The sequence below is a fragment of the Protopterus annectens genome, chromosome 2.part1 (assembly GCF_019279795.1).
Source record: "Protopterus annectens isolate FY-2018-M chromosome 2.part1, PAN1.0, whole genome shotgun sequence".
Lineage (NCBI taxonomy): Eukaryota > Metazoa > Chordata > Ceratodontiformes > Protopteridae > Protopterus > Protopterus annectens.
This window is the reverse complement of record NC_056729.1, coordinates 29,961,668-29,985,384: the sequence shown is the minus strand read 5'-3', so window position 1 is coordinate 29,985,384 and position 23,717 is coordinate 29,961,668. Positions and strand designations below refer to the sequence as shown.

Here is a 23,717-nt window from a genome sequence, read left to right as displayed (position 1 = left end):
CACACACTTCTAAAACAAAGTATTAAAAAATGAGTTGCTGTATATCCAAGACAGAATTTAAAGCAATATGAGTCTATTCCTTTGCCCCGGTTTTAGGAAAACCTATACAAATGGATGGTAAGAATTTAAAGAATTAAGAAAAACATAATTTAACTGTGCGCTTCCTATTTTCCTGTAGAAAATCATGATATTCAAGCAGTATTCAACAAACTGGAATATATTTCAAAATATTGAAGGATTAATAGATGAAGTAGACCCTATACGTAAGTTTACATTCAAGGGTGGTCATAACATCAAAAGCAGATTAGGGAAGGAAATAAGAAATGAGCTGGAAAATAGAAAAATAGGCATGTTTTGCTGTGGGGCCTATAAATAAGGTAAACATACCAGTACTGAAAAATTTGTCATAACAGGCTCTGATAATATTACATATAACTGTAAAGGCTATTATAATTGCAATGCTGCTAGTATTTTTCTGTGTGGAAATTTGCCTTTCATAATGAACATTTTACACAGGCAATAAATAAATAAATAAAAATTAAAAAAATAATATTTATCAGCCTAGTTGCACAATTAAAAGCAAGCCTCCACTAATGCTTGTTTTTGTAATAAAATTGTATATAACCATACCCAGTGGTTTTAAGGGGTGTGAATTTAATTCTAGCATTTCTGCAGTGGTGCAGCGGTTAGCATTGTCGCCTCACAGAAAGAGGTTCTCCCGTTCGATTCTCGGCTGGAGTGCCTTCTGTGTGGAGTCTGCATGTCCTCCCCGCGGTCGAGTGACGTTAAAGACATGCGGGTAGGTGCGAGCATGAATGGGCATGCCTTCATTGAAGGTTGGGCATCAGGCTGGCAACTCGGCACCGTAAAAATCCACTGCCAATCATGAGCGGACCGGAGTTCCGCTGTGGCGACCCCTAACCGGGAAAAGCCGAAAGTCAAATTTCTGAAGATCAGTATACAGTGAAATAACTGCTTGGAGCTGTTTTTGGATTTTGTTGCTAGACCTGGGAGTATGTGAACCCTTTGTTTGTGTTTCTTTTGATTTTGGGTTGCACTTCTAACACACCTTACATTACAGCAACACATGTACCAATTTTAATAAGTTCCATTTTTTTTATTTTTGAAAAATGCAATAAATGAAAGAGGTGGTGATTGTTTGAATCATATTTTGAACCAAGAGTTGTACTGGCAGTTACACACTGAAGCTGATAAACCACCAGGTTTAAATGGGTCAGTTTCCAATTTAAGTGTACTAAAGCAGCCGTCTTCTACCTTTACTGCACCAAGGATAGGTTTCATGTAAGACAATTTTCATGGACCAACTATCTCGCAGACATAATAATAAAGCATAATATAGTGCATTTTAAATACAAATCATCATAACTCAGAATCAGTGGAAGCCTTGAGCTTGTTTTCCTGCAATGAGATGGTCCAATGACACCTGAAGTGTGTTCCTTATATCCAGTCTACCCCGTAATTTTGTTTTGGTTCCTGTCACTGCGGAAAACGCCACTTCACAAAGATAGGATGCTGGAAATGGAAGCAGGGTTTTCAGTGCTTATTCTAGCAACTTTCGAAGAGCAATATTTAAAATCTGTCCCTATTATCTGTGGATTCGTCCATATTTACAGTGGGAGAGGTTGAAAGGTATGGTTGAGAGGTATGGAAACCGTATTCTGAATCTAGTAACTTTCTAAGTTTATAAGAGCAATATTTAAAATCTATCCCTATTATTTGTGGCTCCGTCCAGATTTATTGTCAGAGAGGTTGAGAGGTATGGTCAAGAGGTACACAAACCTCTTAATAATTGATGCTGCTGCCAGGGATCGCTCTCACTCTTCACACTCTCTCTCTCGCTCTCTGTATGTCACGCATACACAGACACACACAGTCTGTTCTCCTTTCATGTATGCATACACACACACACACACACACACACACACACACACACACACACACACACACACACACACACACACACACACACACACACACACACACACACACACACACTTTTTTCCATTTCATTTATTTTTATTTTGCACTTGCTAAAGAGCAAAAGCTCTGCTTAGCAAGTGTAAAATAACGGCTCGATTGAGCTCACTGTTCAGTCACTCCTACACACATACACAGCCTCTTCTGCTTTTATACACACATACATTCTGCTTTCATGCAGGCTGTGATGATCCTCCACTGGCTCAGTAGTCAAGAAGCCTCAATCCTCACCACTAGCACCATTGGGGGAAGTACACTGACAAGATGACAAGTTACACACACAGTACTTCCAGATGCAGCTCTCTGCATCAAGTGCAGTTTCCCTAAAGAGCACACAGAGACCACAGTCGGTCTGGGGCTGGTTTCTCCCTCTTTCTCCAGATCCCCAGTAAGACTCCACACTGGCACAGCTATAGAGTTGAGATCCCAGCTGAGTGGCCAAGCCAAGACCTCCAGCACCCTCTCTGTCCAACCAGTGCTTTGTGTCCCTGCCCAAGTAGCTGGCACACACACACTTTGAGATTTGATTTATACGCACATGCACACAGACACACACACACACACACACACACACACACACACACACACACACACACACACACACACACACACACACACACACACACACACACCTGGGAAAAACTGGCACAGGTTTACTAGCTATGTCCCTTCTGCCCAGACTATAAGCTAGTTATTACTGCCACCAGCCACGTCCTTATCAGCTACTTTAAGGCCCTTAACAAAGGGTGTCCAATCTTACTGTTTAATGCCACTTCCAAATGGTAGTTTGACCAAGAGCAAGGCTATTAGGAGTAGCCCACAGTGTCATCAAATAAATATGCAAGTACTCTCAGAACTTAAATTTGTCTCACAAATATCAGCCACAATGAAAGGTTTAAATATAGTTAATTATGAATAATAAAAAACAAGAAAATACTCACAAATAATCACAGTTATATCAGAGTTCAAAATCACAGGAAATATTTAAAATAACATTGGAGGACAGTCTCAAATAAATAAATAAAACATCTAAGCTATATTTCACTATATTCCTGACTGTATCTAAGAGAAATTACTGTACCCTAGTTAACATACTTACAGAACAAGCAGATTTGGTGAGTGGATGTTCTTATCAGGTCAAAGACAAAATACAAAATGCACAGTCTCTCTCTCAGAGAGTTATTAAATTAATATTCCAAATATTACTGCCGGGATAGCTTACAGCATGACATCCCTTCATGTCATCTGACTATCCCAGGTGAAAACCTCCACTGTAGCATTTACCATCTACCTGTGAAAATACATAGACCTCAGATCTTTTGGCAAATGGTGGAAGTCATAAAATAATGTACATTCCTCCACATTTAAAGACAATACAAAAAACTTCTAGTTCTAGACATTATGCCTCCTGTTGCACTGAAACTGAAAGATAACATCTCTTTTTACGGCCCAGCCAAAAACTACTTCAATTTCAACTATTCTTCTGAAGTTAACTTCTTGTGTTGCAGTCTCCCCTGTTAAAATATATACAACTAAACAGTTACAATATTACATATACATTTCTTCTCAGTTGTTGTGTCTTTCGGCTTTTCCCAGTTAGGGGTCGCCATAGCGGAACTCCAGTCCGCTAATGATTGGCAGTTGATTTTTACATACCGAGTTGCCAGCCCTGACGCACAACCTTCAATGAAGGAACGCCCATTCACGCATGTCTCCACGCAAAAGACGCTCTAGCTGAGAGTTGAACCGGACAGCGTCTTACTGTGAGGCGACAACGCTACATTTCTTCTCAGTACTTTACAAAATATCTCTTCAGTACACATCTGTATAATATGACATACAGTTCTAATACATCTATAACAAGCATCTTACATGAAGCATGTTGACATTCACAAACGACACACAACCACTTAAATTTCAGATAGCTGTGCTGGCATTATCTCTTTGTTACACACTCATTCACACACACACACACACACACACACACACACACACACACACACACACACACACACACACACACACACACACACACACACATAACATACACATACATACACACATTCACTTTTTTGTTTCACTCCCTTCCTAAAAGTTTCTGTGTGGCCTGGTACCGGTCCACGGCCTGGTAGCTGGGAACCGCTGTACTAAAGAACAAACAAAACTGTGTTAAGTGGAGATGGATTTGTGGTATAATTCCACATGATATGAACTAGCATTATTTAAATGTAGATTACTTTTATGTATTTTTATTCTAGTCTTCAACATAAATGGATGAAAGAGCTCAAGTGAAATAAAAATTCTTGTGAGAACAGACACGTTTTACTTTACTGTTTTTAATAGTCATTTAGTTCAGAGAATAATACCTTTCAGAGTTGCTCAGATTTAATTCATCACATTAAATTCTTGTATCTTAATGTTATTGTTATACAATGGAATGAGAAAACCATCCACAAAGCAAGACAAAACAAAGCATTCTTGATGATATAATGCTTATTAGCACTCCTCCTTCTCTGAGGTGGTATTTAATTTGTAGAAATTAGTTTGTCTTTTTGTTGTCTACATTTACTAAACCATGTATTTTTTACTCGGCATTCGTTAACCAGGTAGGTGGGCTGATCCAAGGGGGGTCTATATTATAAGACTGAAAGTGCATATGTGCGACTACATAAAAGTCGACACATAATGCACAAAACCTAACAGTAGCTAGGGAAAAAACCTACATGGCCGTTCGTTAAAAAAAATAATTTAATGTCATAAATAGGTGGGGGGCTTCACCCCAACCCCCCCAAACGTGGGGGGCACTGCCCCTGATACACCCCCTAACTAAATATACCAACTCCGAGATCGTACTATAGGGAAGGAAAGGGCAACTCCGTGAAGTTGGCCAACTATCTCCTTGCCCTATGACATATTCATTGAATCGCTTAAATGCAATTTGATGAATATGTGTCGCTGTTTCCGCATTCGCTCAGTCGTGCTTCTAATATACACCCGATCCAAGGAGCCTATTTTATTTCAGCAGAACATTTTAAATACTATGCTGATAGTCTTTCTTTCAACCTCTTCCCACCCATACTCGTGGTCTGTTTTGTTTTTTCTTCTGGTTATCTGACAAAACATTTTTTATATTTCTTATCCTATAATATAAAAGTGTTTACATTGATGGGAAACTACATAAAATATATCAAAGTAAAAATGTAACATCTATCAGGGCTATAGAGAATAAAGTCTGCAAGTGAGCTTGAGTGCCAGTATACCCCAGAGCTGCAGTAATAAGTAATACACACAAGCTTGGTGTGAACTACATGCTTTGCATTGGGAACCACGACTGTGAAGAAGAATGGAAGACTGACAGGACTGACAGACTTATGCCTCCTACATACTATGACAGAAATTCAGGGAAGAAGCTCTTCCAGATGGGCTGTATAGTGGCAAAGCTGTAATATCTCTGCCTCTCAGCTATAGGATCTGGGGTCCAGTCATGATGTCTGGTCACTGTATGCCTGGGATCTGCACATTCCCCCTGTGCCTGTAGGGGGTTCTTTGAGAATTCTGGTTTTGTCCTACCTTCCCAAAATAAGCTAGGTAACTGGCTACACTACAGGTCTGTATGCATTTGTATTTATCCTTCACCTGCTGTTATAGCTGAAAGGTGTTTGTGAAGGACCAGTCCACTTACCTTGTTAACAAACAGATGAACGAATAGAATCAAATCAACCATGACTGGCACATCTGTCCCAGCTTTTTGCCTGCTTATCAGCTTCTGAAAGACCATTACAATTTAACCAATAATCATAAAGGTTTTCCATTGCATTTATACTCAAAAAGACCACTAAAATGAGTATTTTGAGCAAATGGTTTCAAAACAAATAGATACACTCACACATACAAAGTAAATGCACAATGAGTGGATCTTGAGACTTACCACCTTGGCAAAGTGGTAAGACTTCTTCCTTACATTTCCAGGGTCTGGGGTTCGATCCTGGCTTCTAGGCATTATCAGTGTGGAGTATGCATGTTTGGCCTAGGTCTGTATAAGTTTTCTATGGGCATTCCAGTGTCTGCCCTCTCTTCAAAAGCATGCTGGTTGACTAGCTACATTAAATTTAAACCAAGACCAGCTCAACCAGCAACAATTCAGATTTGTTAAAGGTATGTCATGCATCCTCAGTCTTGTGGACTTCTTTGAAAACAATTTAGTTTACTGGCAAAATGTGTGTCATACAATGCTTACTATGTTGGTAAAACAAATCAGAAATTGAAACAGCCTATCAGCAGTCATGTATCCAAGATAAATAGGTATGTTTTAACCAACGCCCTTTATAAAAAATTTTTTAGAAAATGGGGATAATCATACATTTAGACTGTGTATACTAAGTGTTTTACACCATAACCTGCAGGGAGGGGACTTGTTCACACTACTGAAATGTCTGAGTACTACTGAATATTGCAATTGACAGCCCATATCCCCCTGGATTAAATGGCTATGTCTCCCTTGCGTCTATATCATATTATCGTAAGATGTAAATAGCGAATGCTATTTCATTGTACCGATAATATCGAAACAAGAAAATATCGACCAAAAGGAACACCTCCGTAAAAAAAAAAAAAAAAATTTAAACACAAATTTAAGTGGGAGGATTCACCCCCCACAACACCCCTACTTAAATATACCAACTCCGAGATCGCACCATAGTGGAGGAAATGGCAAAGTCCCGACGACGGTCCACCGAATTTTTTCCCTGGGAAAAAATTAGATGTTTCGTGACTTCGCTATTTTGCCATTTCGACAGTATCGGACCAACTAAATAGCATTCACTATTTAGTCCATTCGATAGAGTCATATACACCCGTCTCCCTTAAACCTCTATTGAAGGAACTACACAAACAAGTATAGCTATAAAAATATTTTGAATGAATACCTATGCACTTTATAAACTGATGTAATTTTAAACTGTAGTAAGTGATCTTTTACCTTTTTATCAGTATTTTATCACCATTTTATTATATTATCATGCTTTGAATCATGTGATTTTAACATGTGACTATGTTATCACGTGATTTTGAAGTATTTAACTGCTGCTACAATTCAGTGATATTTGTTTGCCTGAGGAAGCCTGGTTAGGCAAAAGTTTTTACATGCAACATTAAAAGTTATTACTATTAAATGGTTTGGACTTAGTTGGTTCTTCCAGTCTGACGTGTTTTCGTTTTATGATTTTATCATTTTTGGTGAAATACCACAGGAATTTCCAGTTTTCTGACTGCTGTTTTTACAACTTCTTTGTAAAGGTCATGTAGCCGTCGACAATGGTCGTATTGTTCATGCTGCATACCTGCATCTAGCAAAGGCCTTTGATACCATACCACACAATGAGATTGTAAACAAGCTAAAAGTCTTAAAAATAAATCCCTGTGTGATAACATGGATAGCAAACCGGCTCAAGGACAGAATACATCTCATGAAGGGGTCAGTGATGCCTCCTCAGTTAAGGAAACCACTGACCAGTGGCATTCCTCTATGGTCCACATTGGGCAACCTCCTTTTGGCACTTACTTCTCTGATCTCAATCAATACTGACTTCAAGGAGCTCTGGCTGGATAAGTTCACCACTGATTGCAAAGTTGTGTGTAGCTGTCAAATCAGCAACTAATACAAATTCCCTTCACACTGAACCATTATATGTTAACACGTGATGTACTAAAAAAAAGGCTCAAACCAAATGCTAATTAATGCAGTATCACTTCATTTGTAAAAGGACAAATTCTTACAATTTACTACATCAGTGTCACCCCATCTTACAATAGGCCTGTCATCGAAGACCTGATTAGATGCATCCCTCCCCTTTGATCGCCATGTAGCGATCATAATCAGGAAGTCCTTCTATATATCACAGCTAATGACCAATGGCATATCTTTCAAAACCAAATCAGTTACAGTTTCCCTGTAGTCTGCCCTGCTTAGGCCCATTATACAATACAATGCACCCTGTAGTAAGTATCTCAATAGACATATTAATACACTCAAAAGATTGCAGTGGGTCCTAGTAAGAAGAATCTTGGACATCAAAAATCCTAGCTATAGGAAAGGCTGAAACTTCTCTCCCTAAACTCAATGTCATGTAGACTCTTGAGGGAAGACTTGTGCCTTAGTTTCTGTGCCCTCAGAAACTGCATTATCTGAGACCTTCTTGTTTTTTTTTTCAGATGCGTCAAATAGTGCGGCAACACTAGAACAAGAGATCTCAATACATCAGAATAAAAAAAAACATAAATAAATGTATAGAGAGAGAAGACAGAGAGAGAGAGAGATTCATCACCCAGCACCTCCCTGTACTCTGGAGTAGACTTCCGTTGCATGTTAAACAGTGAAATTCTCTGTCAGCCTTCAAACATAGGATGGGTACCCTAAAATACACTTTGGGATTTACAGGCCTTGAAATGTTTGGTATAGCCTGACTTTAGTTACTGGCAAAGAACATATGGCTTCTGGTATAATAACCTTATACTTATAATTCCTCTAAAGCCCAGCACACAAGTAGATAAAGGGACTGAATTCTTGGCATACAGATATTAAGACCTAACAATGCAATTCCACCACTTCCAAAATAAAATAATATTTTACATGTTTCTGTAATACAACAGGAGGTACAACATAATGTCACAAAAAATGAAAAATGCTGAAGCTGATTTCTTCTCAAATAACTTTACTACAGCAGCCAAAGGACAATGAAATCACTGACTATTTGGCTTTATGAACATAATTTTTTCATTGTGCTAACTAGATTATTAAAAGTCTTCACTGCCATCTTCTCTATGCTGTTTCTAGATTTCTAACCTCTGTAATGAAAACATATTTCTCTTTATTAAACGGGGTGGGTGGGGTTACTATTAAATGATTCATAATATTTTACTTTTAACTCAGCTAGACCTATAAAGATTTGCTTTAAAAAAATACCATGCTTTTATTTCAGTTTAAACTAGCTTGTTTTAAAAAAGCTTACCTCATGAATTTTACATGGTATATTATTAACAGCACATATTTAAAATTATATAGTTCGATCTTAATAGTAGAACATATTTTCTTTAAAGTAAGATACTTGATCATTCATGGTACATTGAAGCAAGCCCAATGCCCATAGGCTCCTGTATCTTACAATGTACCAACATGAGTCACCTGCAGGCAGAAGATTAACAACAAAATTAAGAAGCATACAGACTTTTGTACTTATTTTTTATAGTATAGCAACACACAAATAAAAAGAACATTCATAAAACATTAAAGTCTGATGAATTATTATAAATTCAAAAGAAATAAGATTGTTTTAATAAAAAAAAAATCACATTGTTTTTTTCAGTCTTCTCATGCATAGGGACACTTAGAGCCGGAAGACCCAGTCCTATTGGTAAGAAGTCAAGAGTCCATCTGCTATTGGTATGGTTTAAACAGTGGCCTGTGTCAGGCAGTAAGGTAAGGTATGGTATGGAGGAAGGATTTATGGGCCACTAGCTTGCCTTCCTCTGGCGGGGGAGGGTAAAAGTAAGACAAAAGGGGTAAATGGTGACAGAAGAATGACGCTAGAGTGGGTATTAAAATAAACAAAGACAATATAAATGGGGCAGCTAAGCTGTTAAATATTTCCAGACAGTTTTCCCTACAGCCCACTTTCCCTGACATCCCATTAGCATCTCTTGAGATACACTATATTCTCTGCATGCTTGAAGGCTTGAATACTACATCTTTGACTTACCTCCATTACATTTACTATCAGCTTTTCCCTGCCATGTACCATGCAATCTGAGCAGGGCCGGTGTTAGCATTTTGGGGGCCCCCAGCAAGTGTCAAGTTGGGGGCCCATACGTGTTTTCAGTCTAAGTATTTCCCTGTCATTGCTACACCTCCTAAGCAACGTTTTAGTTCCTGCTGCAAACTTTTAACAGTAGTACACACAGAATGACCTGTTGCTTCAATGCTCTTACATTACAACAGGCCTGTGTACCACATTATGTTGGCCAATCTCACAAAGGGGCATTCACAGTTACTGACATTTATATGCAACAATGATACATTGCAATAACTTTATGTATAGTGTTGGGACATAGGTGAAATTGCACCCTAGACACTGCCCTCTGTTTCAGCGACACACACACACACACACACACACACACACACACACACACACACACACACACACACACACACACACACACACACACATTCTTCAGTGCTCCCCTCTATTTTCCCCCCATCTTGGGCTCACCATAGCATGCACATTACTTTTTTTCTTCCTTTACTCACATTTTTATTTATTACTATTTATTTTACATTTGTTGAGCGGGATAGTCCGACTGGATACATGTCCATTTTCAGCAGAGGACCAGGGAGAAAAGCTCCAAGATAATAATTCACATTGAATGTTTAGTAAATGCTAGTTTCAAGCAGATTACAGTCATAAGCAATACCAGCATTTAGCACATATAGTACTAACTTATTATAAAACACCTTACAAAAATAACATTATTTTCAAAGTTAAACATACATAACATTACATTCAGGTTTAAGACACACTGAGCAGCAGTTATACAACTGACACTTCTTGAAATGGAAGGGTAGAAAAAAGTTAGAAGTAGTTGAAAGTAAGGCACCTAAGAAATAGAGAGGTCACTCATCGGGGTTAGTGCAAGGACATAACCAATGAGTTTTGAAGTATTTCTTGAGTTTGTTTTTGAATTGAGTTAGTGAGGGTTCAAGGGTCAAGTCAGCTGGGAGTCTGTTCCATATTTTTCCAACAGAGTTGGCAAAAAGAGAGTCCCCAGCTGAGTAGTTGGATTTGTATGTTTGAACTAGGAGTCTATTGGATGATTGCAGTGGTCGGATGCTGGTGTAGGGGCTGATAATATTTTTAGTGCAGGTGTATTTTCTGGTTGGTAAAGGACTTTATGTGCCACTATTAGCTGGTTGTACTGCAATAGGCTTGGCAGTTCAAGCCATCCTAGGCAATTTAGGTTGTGACAGTGGTGTGTCCGGTAGGCTGTGCCAGTAGCAAATCTGGCAATGTGGTTATAGCTGGATGATAGTTTATTAAGATCTGTTTTGTTTAAGTTGGAGAATAGAGGTGAGGCATAGAGATGAGTTGATAGCAGATGGGAATGGGCAATTGCAGTTCTAGCAAGTGGGGTAAGGAAAGGTTTGATTCTGTAAAGAGAGACACATTTTTTATTAATGGTTTTGATAGTTTGATTGATATGCACATCAAACTTCAGGTTGTTATCAACTATGACACCCAGTAGTTTAGTTTGGGCTTCTGTAGAGATGATAGTGCCATTGTTAGCAGTTATGTTGAAGGACGGCAGGGGGGTCTTCCATGTGGGGAAGAAGAGGAGCAACTTAGTTTTGTTGGGGTTTAGGATTAGATGTTGATTGGAGAGCCATTTTTCCACTGTACTGAAGGCATTTTGGGTTAATGTGAATAAAGTAGCTGGTGAGGTGTCAGAACAAATCAAGGTGGAGTCACCCGCATATTGAAGGCAGGTAGCATCTGGGATGACTGAATGAAGGTCGTTGATAAAGATGGAGAAAAGAAGGGGTCCTAGTATCGAGCCCTGGGGGATTCCTAATGTGATGGGTAGGCGAGATGATAGTTTGTCCTGTCATAGGACTGCCTGTTGCCTGCCCTGCAGGTAGGATTGAAACCATTAGAGTGCATGGTTGTTTAAGGAGAGGGTCTTCAAGGTATTTATAAGCATTTTGTGGTCAACCATGTCAAAAGCCTTGGCTAGATCTAGAAAGAGTGCTTCAGCTTTTTCAAGAAGCCATGACCTTCGATGTGCTCTAATGTGCATTTTAAAGGTTTTTTTAATTTTTAGACAACCTTTTAATTCAGTGATTGTTTGAACAGAAATTACGATTAAGGAAAGAAATTCATTATGGTTCAACTTTAGTTTTCCTTGGATGCTTTCAAAACATCTTTCATGTCCAAGACAGCGGAGTAATAACAATTTAAGAAATAACTACACTAAGTAGGTTCCTCCAGAAGCTACAGGGATTATAGATTCTCTGGGATGTGTTTTAGAGCATTTTCCCAACCTTTTAATCCAAACGTGGTCTAAACAAAAATCATGAGCAAGAAAAGACTTTCAGTCTTTTTTTGTTTTGTTTTGTTTTTTCCTTCAAGAAAGACCTAAGTTGTGACCAAGGCTTAATGTTCAAAGATGACAAAATAGTAGTTCATAATAAACTAGCAAGACAACTGTTGTGAGGATGCACATGTCCTGTCTAGGAATACAGTCTGCCTATGTACCCCACTGGTGTTAGGTTGGGATAGAAGCAGAGGTTCACATTGCCACAGGCATGTATTTCAGGTGTCTGCTGACATACATAGTATGCCTCCTCACCCCAACCCCCAAAGGCAGCCACCTGTATACGTACCTGATGTGTGATTGTGAGGAAAGTGAAAAAAACAGAATGATTACAGTAACGCGTTCCACTGTATTGCTCCTAGATAGTACACTGCCCCTACACAAGATATAGTAACCTTTTTGTACACCTCTGAGGTCTGTGAGAAAAGTAAAAGAAAAAATTACTATACTGTTCCCAGCCCAAACCCAACTTATAATGACCTCCTGTGCATGCCTCTAAGGTTTGACTGTGATGAAAATTAAAGTAGTAATAACCAGACAATCCCCAGCACCCCCCATAACCTACATCAACTTTCTGTTAACACATGTCAGCAAGGATGGTTTTAGAATGGGTGTGGTTAAGAGAACAGGCCATTATCAACCTAATCCTAAAAGGATCTTATCACAGCTTTGTTCAGGTTAAAAAGCGTAATCAGAAAATTAATACATTTTTTTCTGCTCATTTTTCCCCAACCAGCAACAAGTTTTGTGGGGCCCCCACAGAGTCAAGGATGATTAAGGGAGCCCCCCCTGTATCCATTTATACAGTCTGGAGAGTGGGACCACCAGACTCCTAGAAGAGTTAATTGTCTGAATGCTCTGTGATATATTTTATGCCTTAGTTTTACTTAGTTTTACTTGTTAGCTGCATTTTTTACTGATACGCAGAAGAATACCGTATGTGGTGTGCACAGATAAAAATCTGTGATATTTTTTACACACACACACACACACACACACACACACACACACACACACACACACACACACACATTAGGCATATCAGTAGTAGCTTTGTACTTGTTTCAGCAAATAGCAATACATTGTGCAACACTGGTATTGTCACACCAGATCAGTGACTGCTGGTAAGCAGTCATCAAACAGCAGCAGGGATAAGTCACTTTTCCTTACCTCATTGAGGAGTAATGTGTACCTGTAACTTTGCCTTATTTCAGAGACCTGTCCTGATTTTGACTCATAATTTTGCTCTTTTCATAAAAAGTTTAATTTGCTGGTAAATCATTCAGGATTTCAGATAGTCAATAAATTCAGACATCAGAGTTTTACACTTCTTATTGTCCAAAAATGCAAGTTGATGCAAAAGGTGTTACTCTATTACCTTTTTAAGTGAATTAGAGTAATACTTAAAACATGTTCCTGATTTTGAGCCTTTAAAATTCTGCTATTATGTTTGGCATTCCAAAGAATTGTTTAGCAACAAACTTGAATTTTACAGTATCTGGGGTTCTGCCAGTATTTATAAAACATCCTGAAAGAGAAAACCAATCTTAGAGAGTGGAAGCTTCAGGTCTTCTTAAAATCCAAGGTGTGAACGGAGATCAGTCACGCTTGGCTGCTTGCAGATCTGTCTAGTGCTTACTTTTCTCATGTTTATCAGCTACATCCTGAAAGGGTCATATCATAGCCCTGTTAAGGTAAAAGCGCATGATCAGGAAATCAGTATATTTTTTCTCCACATTTTTCCACAACCAGCAGCAGCTTTTGTGGGGCCCCTATACAGTCAAGGATGATTAAGGGGGTCCCTGCAGCCATGGGTATTGCAAGTACCTAAAGCAGGCTATGTTGTTAATTTTAGTGGAGACAGTGTCTACCAGTAGGATTTAACTAACTTAGGGGCACAATATCAGTGGTAAAATATTTAATGGAATTGGAAAGCCTGTTACTCGATAAAACACCGTTACTGTAGCCTGAATATCTTTGAATTTGAATTTTAAAGAAGATATAAATAAGAGTTATTATTACCCACCTGATTTTTAAGTATATAGGATTGCTGTACTAGCTTTTGTTGGTTTGACAGATGTGATATAAACTATATCAATTTAAGATAAATTGCTGTGGTTGTGGAACAGGGGGCCCCCAGCAACCGCAGGGTTCGCTGGTGCCTAAAGCCGGCTATGAATCTGAGAATAATGAGTTCTAACTATTCCACGCATCTCTCTAGACTCCAACTCTCCCACGTCAGTACACCTTCCCTACTCGCCTTGTTTTCTTCTACATGAAACAGTCTCCTGTCTAAATACAAAAGCCATGTTTCCTTAGTGACTAGTTCCATAAATTTTCTTTTTATCACTTAATGTTAATGTTAATGTGTAGCACACTATGACTAATGTTAAACCTACAAGTTCACTGACGTATCGAGAGTACAGTAGGGTAGAAGCTCCTCAGAAGTGACTGCATGCACTTTTTTAAGCACCAGCATGAATTCTTCAGAAAACTTTGCAAGAGGGAAGGCATGTCTCCAGTTCCAGTCTGGAACACCTGTTCTTTGATCTGGTGCTGTCCTTGTTTCCAGAGTGACAACGGTACTGAATCAATGGGCTGAGGACCAGAATCTATGGTAAAACACTAAAGGTGGAATCTTTAAACAAGTATCTCTCCAGAAGGAAAAACTGAAGTGATTCTGCAGATCTCATTTCTAATTATCATTTTAAAATGCAATGTATATTAATGTATAATCTGCAAAATGTAAACAAACTGTCTTCCAATTACCTTTTAAAAACTCTTAGGAAGATACTGAAAGTAATGTTTTCCAACAGCAGCGACTGTTGTATCACTGTAAGACATATTTCCATCACTAGTCCACAGTTAGCATACACTTTTTTTTTTTTTTATGTCTGCTAAATTTGTCTGTAAGCAGCCTCAAAAGACTATACTGCATCGCCAGGTCACACAGTTTCTACTCCAGCCTCATACAAGCAAAAAATGAAAAGGTCTTAATAAAAAGCAAGACTGATTGAGCAAACTGCTCTCCAAAGATCTCACCTGCAGAGCACACAGATGTATTAATCAAGTCATTCAACAACATTCCACTAACAATCCTGCCAAGTTGTTCTTGCCGTTTGCTAATTGCTACACAAACATAAATTGCCCCAACTGAGTGTGCCACAGACCATATCAAGAGGAAGAAATGGACATTTACAAAAATACATATCAATTTCTTTTGCAAGAAAATCAAACAGCAGTGCTGAATGTTGAACTTGTGTCACCACATTGATGCAGAGAGTGCCTCAATAACTGAAAGACTCACTAACATGTCTTTCTAGTTAAGGCTTGAAGTCGAGCTGCCATTTCACAGCAGTACAGCCGCAGTACACGACAAGTATGGCTGTGTCCAGAATTATAAACGAGTTACCCACTGCAAAACAAATAAAATGATCTTCAAATTTCAAATCAAGTACAGATAAATCCAGTAGTGTAATAAATAAAAGCTAACAGGAAAAGATATATGCATAGGGAATGAAAGTTATAAACTCTTTCTAGCACCAGGATACCTTTGAACTTCACAACATGTACACTGTTCAAGCATTATCACTGCAATTGTGACTTGCTCTAACACGGTTTCACAGTGCTAAATACAAATGGTCCAAGCTTAGCATGGAAACATCCTATTACAGCTCCTTACCTTTTTTTTCTCTGGCAGATTCTTCTTGTCGGGTATCTTTTTGTCCTCATCTTCATACACCATGACATAGTCGATCCTCCTCACACCATCAACAAAATATAAGGAATTGGGCTTTCCATCAGACTCTACCTGTTGATCGATAGAAAGAAAGTCTTGTAAAATATCCTTTTCACTGTCCATCTCCTCTACATTCAGCAACAGATGCCAGAATACAGTGCTGGACAAGTAAAAGGAGCTTTTGTCTCATTAAGTAGTTCAAATTTCAGTGCATCTCACAGTCTTAACAGTTTTACACAGATTACAAGGCAGAAACAATACTGTACTCTAAACTGGGCTGCTGCATATTTTTTTTTAAATAGGACTATTCCACAACTTCCCATCCACAAACAAGTTAACACCCACAATTAATTTGTTCAGTTTATGAGATTTACATTGGAAACTGGAACAACCACCTAGTGCATGATACAGAGTAAATAGTGTTTAAAGGGAACTCACACTTCTGTGCATTGAATATTTATTTCCTTATTAGTTATTAGACATGAAACACCTGGGTATCCTGTAAAAAGGCATGCGTCATGTTGTAGAGCTGCTAGTATTAATGACGGACTGTATAACACAGCATCTGGTAGTAATGTGAATATATATATATATATATATATATATATATATATATTTATATATATATATATATATATATATATATATATATATATATATATATATATATATATATATATACATATACATATATATATATATATATATATATATATATATCCATGATCACAATGCTGCCTATAAAATGAATCAGAGTATGGCAGGTGTGAACTAATACTATAAGGCTGCAAGATAGAACAGATTCTGCTTCACCACACTGTAATATCTCCAGATGGCAACCCCATCACACATATGTGAGCGCGCGCACACACACACACACACACACACACACACACACACACACACACACACACACACACACACACACACACACACACATAAAACAACGGTAAAAAATGTAATTATGAAAAAGAATATGGCATGGCTATAGGATAGCAGAGACAGCACAGGGGACAAAGCCTCTGAGCTGCTAATTAGCTACTTCCTCTGATACAGGACTTGATTCATTCAGATTTCATTTGCCTGCTATTCAATCTTAAGCAAGTTACTTAACTAGACAGTACTCTGGGGCAACTGGAAATGTGCGCTATTCTCCTTAATGTCCTTCTAGACTGCATGGTTAGTAACTACATACAGTGAAGAAACACTGGTAATATGGGGCAGATGTGGCACTGAATAATACAGATGGACAGGTTTAAACCCCTCATTACAGAAGCCACATTGCAAGGTACTGTTTGATACATAGTACAACTTTATACAGAAAGCAGTCTCTAAGAATCCTTCAACATTCATGCACAAATGCTGTGGGTCTTCACTGTTGCTGACAATGTCTCATTTGGTGCCTCCAAGACAGTACAGACTGGTACCTCCATATGGCCACATGAATGGTTGTCCATTTATATTGTTTTTGGGGAATGCTGCCTATCAGTTTTAGTTGTTGTGGTCTACCGCCTACACATACCTCTCAACCTGTTTGAGCAAGAAATCTGGACAAAGCCATACATAATGGGAGAACAAAGGCACAAACATAGGGACAAGTTTTAAATATTTTACTTACAAACCTAGAAAGTTGATAGAACAACATGTTTTGTATTAACATGTATTTTCTGAAAGGAATGAAGTCTGAAACCCAAATGTCTGCCATTATTTTCTGACTTCAATACTCAATTATTTGCCAATAAACCAGTTTTATGACAAATAGACCAAAATATGAGGCAAAAATCTGGACATTGTGCGAAAATCTGTACATTTGAGAGGTATGCTCCTACATAAGGAATGGTGTCATCTGCTATATTCAGACAGTACAGTGCCATAATAACTGAAGGACTCTAACATCTCTTTCCATTTAAGGCAAGACGTCAAGCTGCCACGTAGACAGCTGTAAGCACTGCAGGCATATCTGTGTTCAGAACACAAGGCTAAAACAGTCTACAAATTACAAAGCAAGTAATAATAAACTCTGTGTAGCACCTCGGTACCATCTAATTGAGTATTATATAAATAATTTCTCCAAGCAGAATTTATCATCACCTTTGAAGAGATTTCTCTTTCTTTATTGACTGTACATAGAGTAGGGTAAATGTCTTTCTATTCTAGTTTTACTTTGCAAGTGTACCCTCATACACTTTAACTGTGTTATACATAACATGTATTTATTCTTTATTTTGCAATCTGGTAAACTGGTAGGTAGGGTGTTGCATGCAAACTGTACTGTTGTCAGTCTTCTGCAGTTTGTTGTATGTGTTTGTTTTGGGGGATACCTCAGCTGCATGTGTTGTATGTTCTAGGCTACTATTCAGTGAACACTAGTGTAATTCACTCCTCTTTTGCACCTTTTTAAAAAGTACCTACCACTTTAGCACATGGTTCTTCCACACATGTCTAACATTTCATTTTTTCTGACGTGTCTGTGTACTTTAGGGTTGGCATTCCTTGCTTGCAAATGTGCTTATTTCCATACATTTTGCCAATGTTCACACATAAATACTCTGCCTTTCTGCCTTACTCTGATTTGCTCTTATAGCAGGTAAAAATTAAAGAAACAGATTCCAACAACTGGTTGAGGTATCTTGAAGATTTACCCATGGTTGGTGTGGTGATTAAAGAAAAGCAACCATGGGTAAATCTTCAATATATCACACCAGGAGTTGCTTACTGATGTACTGTACGTGCATATGGGACTTATGTTCCGACGCTTATGCAGTCCATCAGTGCTTTGAAAAGCAAGCAATGGAGAAAGGAAAATCTACATTTTCTTTCTCTTTTTTTTGAAAAAAATAAATAAATAAAATATGAAATCCGGAGAGGTTGGAAGTACAACAGCAACAGGGCAGAAATACAAGGAAAATCTGGTATTTTTCTTTTGTTTTGCACAACATACCTGATTTTCCTTGTTTTTTTCTCTGCCCGCCATATGTACCGCTTGACCTCTTAGTTCAAGAAAACTGGAAAGCCTTAGCATATATTAACAGGACGAAGTCCGAGTGAAAAGACTTTTTTTCTATTGGTATACAGACGATTTACAATGGGCACGCTGGTTAGGCTGACTAATGAGCGGGCATGTTTTTGAATGTTAATGACCTGTTATTGTATAATAATCAATAAGTAATAGAAATACCCACGAGAAGGCAAGAAGGGAAAAAAAGACAGGAACATTTATATGTAATGAAGAATGAATGATAAGACAAAAAATAATTTCACCAGATAATACTTACAACACCACTTCTGAACTATTAGGCACTGACCAAAATGGGGTCACAGGGATTCCACATAATGGTTATAGACAGACATTCATATGTTTTAATTTCTCTGCAAATCAAATAATTGTTCCAAAGCAGAATGTCAGACTCCCAAACGTACAAAATTAGTAGAACATGAAAGATTATGCCACCAGTCAGTACTTTATAGAGTGTGATTCTATAATCAGTCACAAAGGCTGCATACAACCTAGCCACTAAGAAATGAATGGCAGCTGCTATTCAGGAACAGGGTGGGGTTTGTCAGAAAGGGGTAACTTCAAGTTTGTGAGGCAAAAAATGCAAAAGTATTTTAACAGCAGCATTCCACTTACTACAAAATATTAATATAAAAAGGAACCAGGATTACAACTAAAAATCAGAAACAACAGTACCACTAGGTTTATGGACATCATAGGCAATAGGAAAATGACAGTACAACAAATGTTACTGCTACATGTCCATGACTGGTTTTCCAGATTTTTGAAAAGTAGCTATTATACTTTTAGTAACAATTAGTGAGTGTGGCTTTGCAAACAGTAATTATTCTGCTGCAAACTGCCTGCTGTATCTGACATTACTGCTGCACTGTAGGTTTTGTTATTTGAAACCAAGAGGGCTCTTCCACAAAGCAATTCCTGTTGCACGTAAAACCAAAAAGCAATTATATTCATTATACAAATCCAATGACGGGAGTCTAAGTTGTAAGTGCTTTATGATGTACTGCAAAACAGGCTCAATATTTGTTATCTTTTGGGGAGGGAGGGGGAGGGTTATTTCTGATGTGCATATTCCTACTAATTTACCATACAATCAGTGTCTGGGTTTGCAAAAGGAAAATAAAATGCTAGCATAATCCTCAGTTGTACTTCATTTAGTGAGAACAGTTGCTCATTTTGAGTCAAAAAATGGTCTGTTCTACAATGAAAGGGATTGCCTCACATACAGTATTACAAATTTTCAGCAATAAATCTCTTACGAATAATCAGGGCTTTTACTGTTTGTCTAACAAATTATTTTCTAAATGTAATGTCACACATTTTAACCATCCTGTAAGCTTCCCTTTTGTTAGCATTTGACCACGATTTGTGTCACTGTTAGATTTAAGCATATGAAAAGGTACAACTGTTGGTATTCCTTGCTAAACAGGCTAAATCTGATAGTTTGAGTCTATTCCTTGCTAAGAAACATTTCCCAACATCAAAGTAATGCCTTTTTTACCTGAGTAGGTAGGTGAGTTGGACCATAGGTTTTCATTTTTAGCCACAATTGAGTTACATATGAATTTAAAACAAAACATATACTGTAGACCCTAGACAGCAATTAGTGCAAGTTGGTTTAAAGAAAAAAAATCAAAAATATGTCTCAGTCTTCTTCTTTCGGCTGCTCCCGTTAGGGGTCGCCACAACAGATCAACTGTTTCCATTTCTTCCTGTCCTCTGCATCTTGCTCTGTCACACCAACCACCTGCATGTCCTCTCTCACCACATCCATAAACCTTATCTTAGGCCTTCCACTTTTCCTGTTACCTAGCAGCTTCATCCTTAGCATCTTTTTCCCAATATACTCTGCATCCCTCCTTAGCACATGTCCAAAGCAACGTAATCTTGCCTCTCTGGCGTTGTCTCCAAACCTTCCAACTTGGACTGACCCTCTAATATACTTATTCCTAATCCTGTACATCCTCGTCACACCCAGTACAAATCTTAACATCTTCAACTCTGCCACGTCAAGCTCTGACAAATGAAAATGCTATAAGCAGTACAGCTGAACAATGGAAAATATATCTACTGACAGAATCACATTCTTTAGCAAATAATAATTCTAAAAATGCAGGTAATACTACCACAGTGTTTTTTTGAGTCTGTGATTTATTGATTTTATTAAAACAGGGCAATTTTATAGTATCTTAACAGCTATAGGATGGTAGTGTGCATGCATTTACAGTGGCAAATGCTATTATGTATACTTTTTCTGATTAACCAGCCATTAGTTTATCCAGCTTATGGTCCAGTCCAAGTGAGACCGGATAAGAGGGAGTCTACTGTATGTGACAGTCAGGTCTACAGTCTCACAATCCACATTTCTGACTACCAAATAACATGGGATGGACAAATGGTCTTAAGAGCTTACAGTAATTGTGTACCACTCTCTCAGGTAACAAACACTTGCCATATGAAAATAAGCTTTACACTGTACAGCTGCATCAAAGCTGCAATCACTGACTTCACATAATTTTACCCACTTAAGACTGAGTCCACTGCCTTCCAATGCAATCTTATCTACAGTAATTTAAATGTATGCAAAATTATTCTGGACAAAATATCCAAAAATCCCACCCCTTCAATTATTTAAATTTATTGGCCATCCTACAGTATTTCATAGTACCAAAATACAAAAGTAACCACCCCTTTCAGTCCATCTTGTTTTAAAAAATAGTAACTCACTCTAAAACTTAACTTTTTAAACAGGTAAAACTCACCTACTTTACATACTAACTTCTCTGGTGCACACTGACTGCAGAAATTCTTTTCTTTTTCAATTACCTTTAAGCATCCTGCACTTTCTAATCTCCTAATACCTAAAAGATCATCTCTACTTGACTCCAAGTAGACTTTCTCTATGTTAAACCTAGCACTACAGTGCCTACAGTATGATATACCTTGATATGGCACTCTTATAGATAGCACCCCAAAAGGCAAACCCCATACCGGTCACTCCGTCCCCGGAATCTTTTTTAGTTTTTTTTTCTAGCCTTCTAGCACATCGCTACAGGGTGTCTCCTCCTGTCTCCTGCCTGCTGGCTGGTGAACTCATAAATAGGCAATGTTACAATTGTACTCATGTACCTCAACAACCCTCTCCTCCTCCACAAAACACAAATACATGCAGAGATGCAATTATCTGAGCTGGAGGCTGAGGGGGAGCTCTCAAGGGGACTGACAAGGAGGACCAGGAGGAGAAGGTTACCACACACCCAGTCTCACATAGTACCACCACAACCTCAAATCAAATCATACAACACACAACAACAACACATAAACACATGACTGCATGCGGCTCAAAACAAAAGAGGCCACCAAAGCAGACACCCACCAAACCAGACACCACCCAAACAACCACCAACACACACACACAGTCAGACCAGTCAGAGTCACAGTCCCAACAGTCACCCACAGCCACCAGACACCACACACATTGGACACACTGAGCAGCAGACACAGTCAGACACACTGGCACCCAGCTGGAGTAAGGGAAGGAGTCACAGTAAGCTGCCCGTCGGCTGCCAGAATCCGCCGGCCAGCCACGTACTAATTTGTGGCACTCAGGTCTCTCAGCAGCAGGTACAAATATGACTCAGTCATTGTCCCACGCTGGTATGGCACTCCTGGGCGTACCTCCATGGACTACATGAAAAGGAGAGACATTGAGGCTCTCTATGTAGGCAGGTACCCATGACCCTGACCTTGAGCTCCCACTACCACCAACTTCACAAAGACAATACAGACAGATCAGGATGATCAGCATTAACAATAAAGCTTGGCTCTGGGCTTCATCAAAGATCTGTGTGTGTCTGCACGGGCTGGATGGGATGAGCCCACTGCGGCTGCGGCTGCAACTTGTCAAACCTGCAAATCTGATATTGGGGATGGCCTTGGTGGCAAAGTATAGCCACCATAGTGCCTTTTTTTTGAGGCTCTCAAACCTGAAACCTACCCTACAACCCTAAAACACAAAAAGGGAAAAAACTAAAAGTATGCCTGCTCAATGCAGAAGTCTAAATCTCCAAAAAGCCCTTTTTCTCAACCCTTCTCACATGGATGAAACGCAGTGTGTGAAACCTGAGACAAAACCTGGTTCAAGGCTCCAGCACTCATCAGCTTACACCTTCATCATGTGCTCCGGCCCCAAAATCCAAGGACCATAATATCCAAGGAGGACATATCCATCACCATATCAAGACACACGCAAGACAAAGACTGGTGGCAACGCCAGGTGCCAGCATCCAATCCATCAGTGCAATTAACCATAGGCAAGACTGCTCTGCAGCAGTTAGCACAAACTCAGCCACCTCACAAACCCCTCACCTCACAACCTTCCCGACAAAACATAGAGATAATAAATCACCAACCAGCACCATCATACTAGGTAACTTCAATTACCCTAATATAGACTGGGATTACTACTCAAAAAAGTTCATACATTCATAAACTCAATGGAACATTATAAACTAGTCCTCATGAGACAAACTAGTCAACATCACAAGAGGAGAAATCCAGAAAAACATGCTCAAGTCTCATCATCAGCCGACAATGAGAGCACAATACACCAACAATAAATGAAGTAATCCCTACTGAGTCCTCACTCACAAAAAACCCTCACAAAAAACTCATCCCACAAAACCTGACCACCAAAGACCAGAACTTCTAGGAAAGCCGATCACACTTCTAAAGACTAGTGTGGTCTCTAAGGCGCCCCTCAAGTTTCAGGAACCCAGTACCAAGCCGCTGAATCAACTACAAATCATAAGCACCAGCAAC

At 38.7% G+C, this 23,717-nt stretch overlaps 1 protein-coding gene across 1 annotated transcript in view; it reads right to left on the bottom strand.

The window, feature by feature from the left end:
- The window catches only part of ANO6 (anoctamin 6), a 1,522,803-nt gene that overhangs the window by 880,743 nt on the left and 618,343 nt on the right, over nt 1-23,717 (bottom strand). The window contains exon 3 of the mRNA XM_044061996.1: nt 15,824-15,952. Coding sequence (XP_043917931.1) covers nt 15,824-15,952 — 129 coding nt within the window. The remainder of the gene's footprint in view (nt 1-15,823; nt 15,953-23,717) is intronic.